Here is a 6124-nt window from a genome sequence, read left to right as displayed (position 1 = left end):
TAAATAAAGAAAGGACACGGTGGCACAGGTCTGTAATCCCAGCTACCAGGGAGGCCGAGGCAGGAGGATCTTAGATTCGATGCCAGCCTGGACAACTTAGCAAAACCCTGTGGCAAAATAAAATAAGAGCCAGAGCTGTAGCTTAGTGATAGAACACTTGCCCAATACTGAAGAAAAAGAAGAAGGAGAAAGAGTGAGTGCCAACCAGCAGCAGAGCAGGAGAGATGCTCAGAGGAACCAGGAAGCCCCGTGGGGTGGGGCTCACAGGCAGCCTCCCTGCAGAGAAGCAGACTTGATTTAGAGCAGACTTAACCCTGGGGGAGAAAGAAGCGGACAAGATATTCTATTGATCAGTAGAAAAGGCAACGGAAGGAAGGCGGCAGAGACAGGCTGAGGCCAGGGGCTGGAGTTGCTTTGAATGGCAGATGGGGAAGTGGGGCTGGCCCTGAAGACTTGGGGAGCTGAGCAGGTCTTAGAGCAAGGGAGTGATGTGTGTACTGTGGTGTTTAGGAAGGTTTGTCTGGCACAACCGAGAAGTCCCTGGAATGAGGAAGGCAAAAAATGAAAAATGAAAAGATGCTGAGGTTGTAGATGGAAGAGGCAGCGGCTATGAAACGTATGATGGGGACATAAAATAAGGAAGGCTTGAACAGACCATTCCCCAGAGAAAAGGCTCAGATGGCCAAGAAGCACAGGAAAACATGCAAATGCAAATTAAAGCCCCAATAAGGCCGGACACAGTGGCACACACTTATAATCCCAGCGACTCAGGAGGCTGAGGCAGGAGGATTGAGAGTTCAGAGCCAGCCTCAGCAACTCAGCGAGGCCCTAAGCAACTCAGTGAGACCCTGTCTCTAAATAAAATACAAAAAAAGGGGCTGGGATTGTGGCTCAGCGGTAGAGCGCTCGCCTAGCATGGGCGAGACCCGGGTTCGATCCTCAGCACCACATAAAAATAAAGGCATTGTGTTGTGTCCATCTACCCCTAAAATATAAATATAAAAAAAAATAAAATGCAAAAAAGGGCTGGGGATATGCTTCAGTGGTTAAGCGCCCCTGGGTTCAATCCCTGGCGCTCATGCCACATACACACACACAAGCTTCCATAAGCTAGCTAGCCCTTCAGACCCACTGGGATGGCTAAACTGAAATAAATGGCAAAATTAAGTGCTGGCGTGGCTGGGAAGCAGCTGGCCTCTCATCCATTGCTGATGAGAGGTTGAAGTGGCCCAAGGTTTTGGAAAACAGTCTGACCATTTCTTATAAAGTTGACTATACACCTACCTTATGACCCGGCAATCACTCCCAGGTATTTGCCCAGGAGCAGTGAATACACATGCCCAACACCAGGTCTGGTACAGGAATGATGGCGTGACCGTCACGGCATTGTTTATTACAGCCAAGCTGGAAACACTCTAAACATCTGTCCACGGGGAAATGAATAAATGAGCCATGATGCATTCGCATAATGTGAACCATAAAAAGGAGCAATAACTACAGGCCAGGATGCAGATGGCATGGTAGGTGCCAAGGAGAGATGCCAGACAGAGAGCCCACTTACCCTACAGTCCCTTCATAGGAAGCTCAGGAATAGGCCAAACGAATGCACAAGGATAGAAACCACATCAGTGGTTGCCAGGGGTACAGTTAAAATGGGTGCATTTCATTATATCTAACTACACCTCAATAAAGCTGATTAAGCAAAAACAAATAGCAAGGAAGGTTTTCTTTTAAAACAGAGAGAGCTTTTTTGGAGGTGAACGCAAGTGTACCTGAGGTATGTACTCAAACAGAAAGAGAAACACAACCGTTTCAAAGCAGCTGTCCCCGGACAGGCAAAAACTGGGAACAACTCAAACGTCCACCGTCAGTAGAACAGATAAATAAAACACAGTGTGTGCACGCCCCAGAAAACTACGCGGCCCAAACCTAGCGTGCAGCAAGGCGAACCTGGCACAGAAGAGCACAGGCTGGATGGTTCCACTTACATGAAGTTCAAAACCAGACCCAGCAGGGACTGGGGTGCCCCTTAGGGTAGAGCACGTGACTACCATGCGCAAGGTCCTGGCTTCACGCCTCACCAACAACCAGGCAAAACTAATTAGTGACTAATGACTAATTCTAATGACCTGGAAGTCAGGTGCCTGCTGCCGATTAAGGGTAGTGACTAGAAAAGGAAAGGAGGGGGATGGCAAATATCTTGTTCCTTGTTCTGAGTTCTAGTTACACTTGGATGTGTTGGTTTGTAAAAAGTCACCAAACTCTACTTATGGTTGCATTTTTCTTTTTTTTTTAATATTTATTTTTTAGCTTTAGGTGGACACAATATCTTAATTTTATTTTTATGTGGTGCCGAGGATAGAACCCAGCCAGGCGAGCGCGCTACTACTTGAGCCATATCCCCAGCCCCTGGGATGCATCTTTCTGTAGGCATATTTTAATTACAATTTTTGCTGCTGCTGTTGTTGTTGTTATTATGTTTGGGATAGAAACACAATAATAGGGCCTTGCGCATGCCGGACAACTCTCTACCATGAAGCTACACCCGCTGCCTACAATCTTGAACCCAGGAGCCTTCTGCCACTGAGCCACCCCCACCCAAGTCCTTTTTTAGTTTGTTTAAGAGAGGGTCTGGCCAAGTTGCCCACACTGGCCTTGAACTTGTGATCCTCCTAATTCAATTTCTTTAGTCTCTGGGATGTCACACATGCGCCTCAGTACCTGGCTACAATTTTATTTCTGAAAAATAAAATTAGAAAAATAAAGTTCTTTTAGTAGTATGAATCACAGGCATAAATTGTGAACACAGCGCAAAGAAGCACGGGAAAGTGAGACACCTGGGTTCCCTAGGCCACAGGGGTTGGCAGCTGAGTTGTGTAGATGGCAGAGAAGCCAGTTTACCCCTGCCAGCTGCCACCTGTCATCAGAGTCTGGGTGACACCTTGTCCCCCTCCCACTCTGTCACCCCACTCTGACCTCTCAGCCCCCTGTCCTACCCTTTCTGCTCACAGAGGTAAGGATGAATTGCCCAAGACCAGCTAAGAGCCTTTGGGTGGCTGGCCACAGGCCAGGACTGATCTACTCTGTCTGTTTGGCTCCTCATGACAGGCCCCGAGATGCAGGGGAGCAGGCTGGGGCGGGCTTCTCCACCTCTGCTCACAATGGGCTACAACAGAGCCTTCCAGAGCAGCCAGGCATCTACTCCTCCAAGGCCCCTCCTTAGGCCTGTCTCTGTCCCCATCCAACCCCTACCTGTCTGCACAGGACTCTGCATGTGAAGAGCATGGCTGGGCTTTGGAGTCAGGCACCCTTACTAGCTGTGGACCTTGGATGAGTTACTTAATCTCTCTGAGCCTCAGTAGTATCATATACACCAGAAAACAAGCACTTAAAGGCATAAGAGGAATGTCAATAGGAATTTTATTATTTACACATATATACCAATAGATTGCTACGTGCACACACACACCCCATTGGAGCCCACTCCAAAGGCTGTGATGGTTACTACTTTTGACAAACATAAGGTCATTTAGGCTGGGGTGCTGCTCAGTGGTAGAGCACTTGCCTAGCATGTGTTAGGCCCTGGGGCCCACCCCCTATCACTGCAAAGAAAACACATTTTAGGGCTGGGGTTGCGGTTCAGCAGTAGAGCGCTTGCCTAGCGTGCGCGAGGCCCTAGGTTTGATCCTCAACACCATGTGAAAATAAATAAACAAAAAAAAAACTAAAAAAAAAACACAAAAAAAAAAAAATAAATAAATAAATAAATAAACAAAATAAAGGTATTGTGTCTAACCAAAAAATAAATATTAAAAAAAAAGAAGAAGAAAACACTTTTTAGACCTCAGACTGTAGTATTCAGCTTGGCCTTGGAAAGCCTCCAAGTTCTAGCTTCATCTCCACTCCTCTAGTGCACCAGTGACTGCTCACTCACCTCGGACCCATGGACAGGGCCTGCCCTTTCTCACTTGTAGGTATGGATTCCCAGGCTAATTGAGGCTAATTGTCTCTACTCCCACCCCACCCCAACCCTGCTCATCTTCTGGGCCTCCGGCAACTACAAAGCTCTTCTAATGTTCTCGTGTATTTTGCTCATGCCACCAGTTTTACTGAACACCTACTGTATTCAGGCATTTGGGCTTTGGGTATCTTTTCCCTTCTCTGACTTTATGCCATCTCCCAGCTAGTATTAGGCCTCAGTGGTCACATACTGCCTGGCAATAAGCCCTCTCAGATGCTGTGACCCAGCCATAGAAGTCAAGGTCTCCTTTTGCCTGTATTAGGATAAGTAACAAGCATCCCAGCTGTTGTAACAAACATCCCCAGCTTTTCAGTGGCTAAACACAATGCAGGGTAATTTCTTTTCTTTCTTCCTCCCTCCTCCTCCTTCTCCTCCTCCTTTTTCTTCTTTCTTGTAGTGCTGGGGATCAAACCCAGGGCCTTGAGCAGCTAGGCAGGGCTCCACACTTGAGCTATATCCTCAGCCCTCTTGTTCTTTCTCCCCCCTCCTTTTCCCCCCAGCATTGAAGACTGAGAGAAGGCCCCACAGATGTTCTCTACCCTTGGCCTACGTCCCCGGCTCCCAGGATACTTTCTTGCTCAAGTCACACAGTGCAATATGGGTCAGGTGGCTCTCCTCCAGGTGGGACCAGGACGTTCAGACCTTTTCAGCTTGTAGTGACTCTGTCTTTCACACAAAGCCACTGTGGTTGCCTCATGGCAGTGGAAGGGAGAGGGTGAAACCATGTGGTTTGAGCTCCAGATCTGGAAGGGGCACATCACGGCCATCCTGGCTCCGTCAGCCAAAACCCAGGCAGAGAGCCCCAACAGATCCTCAGGCAACTGGGAATGGTGGACTCCCTGTGAGCTTCCTGAGACAAGGAGCCTGCTCCTGCCTCCCTGTAGGGCTCATCAGGCATTCAGTGAATGGAGGGATTCATGGGAAGAGGGGAACAGGCTCGAGGGGATGAAGGAGGAGGTCAAAGACTTTTAAAAGACATTAGATGGAGAGACGCGGTCCAAACCCGAGACCATCAGGTACCATCCAATGTACCTGAGTGGGGAGGTGGCACCCTCCTCCCAGCCCCAGTGGACTGGGCAGCTCTGGACCCACCTAGGCAATGGAGGAAGGGTGGATGAACTGGGTTCATCTACCCGGGGCCCTTGGGAGATCCCCATCCCAGGGCGGTGATGATTCCTCTCTGCTGTGATTTGGATCTTTATGTGTTGGGTTTGTTGGGGTTAATTATTGCTGTGGCTGGGGTGGGGTGGAAGGAGCCCTGCCCTGGCCCAGGGCCTGGCGGGGGATCTTGAGAGTCGGATGGGCATGGAGCCCTGAGAGGTGGGTTCTGGGCTGGGGGACTGCACAAAGTGGGTTAGGGGAGCACCTCCTACTGCAATTTCTATGCCCTAACCCTAGTAGGCTGGGTCTCTGACCATTCCTTGTCCCCTACCCATTTGTGCCACCCCCCAAAACGTCAAATCCCCAGTGAGGCCCAGCAGTTCCTAGAGGCAAGTGGCATTATTCACAGGGGTGGGGCTGGGTAAGCTGGGAGAGAAATAGCCTGGCCCCTGGCTCAGATCCTGGACAGCTGAAGGTGGGACTGGCTCTCCGAGCTCCACTGGTTCCAGCAGGACAGGGCCACATCCACAGCATCTCAGCATCAGCCTCGCCTTCGAGGAGCCTGGCCCTGGCCCTTGTGCTCTCTGCCTCCAGGAAGCCTTCCCAGGCTGCCAGCTGTCCTGCAGGGAGGAGCCAGGTGAGTGGTGGCCTGGAAAGGGAGGGAGAGAGGAGGAGGAAGGAGAGAGGGAGCAGAACAGAGCTGGCAGGACTCTGCCTCCCGAGGCTCCAGGGTGTCGGCATTTCCTGCCTTACAGGAAGGGAAACTGAGGCCCAGGGCACGACTCCAAGTTAGACAGCAAGTCAGGTCCTTGCAAACCTAGAGCTGGGGCTGTCGGCAGTGCAGGTCCCCTCTATGAGGTTTTCCAGGTCCCTTCACCTGCATCAGGGCAGCACCACCGCCCGTGATGTACAGAGCAGCCCGAAGAGTGTGCGTTGGGCCAGGCGCAGTGTCGCACGCCTGTAACACCAGTAGCTGGGGAGGCTGAAGCAGGAGGATGGAAA

At 50.4% G+C, this 6124-nt stretch overlaps 1 protein-coding gene across 1 annotated transcript in view; it reads right to left on the bottom strand.

Moving 5' to 3' along the window:
- Positions 1-5939: 5939 nt before the first annotated feature.
- Positions 5940-6124, bottom strand: part of LOC143642267 (fatty acid desaturase 6-like) — a 2564-nt gene continuing 2379 nt past the window's right edge. The window contains exon 3 of the mRNA XM_077110557.1: positions 5940-6104. Within this exon, the coding sequence (XP_076966672.1) occupies positions 5940-6104 (165 nt within the window). The remainder of the gene's footprint in view (positions 6105-6124) is intronic.

Source organism: Callospermophilus lateralis, chromosome 11, assembly GCF_048772815.1.
Source record: "Callospermophilus lateralis isolate mCalLat2 chromosome 11, mCalLat2.hap1, whole genome shotgun sequence".
NCBI classification, from domain to species: domain Eukaryota; kingdom Metazoa; phylum Chordata; class Mammalia; order Rodentia; family Sciuridae; genus Callospermophilus; species Callospermophilus lateralis.
Note: the sequence above shows the minus strand (reverse complement) of the source record. Positions and strands in the feature narration are given on the sequence as shown.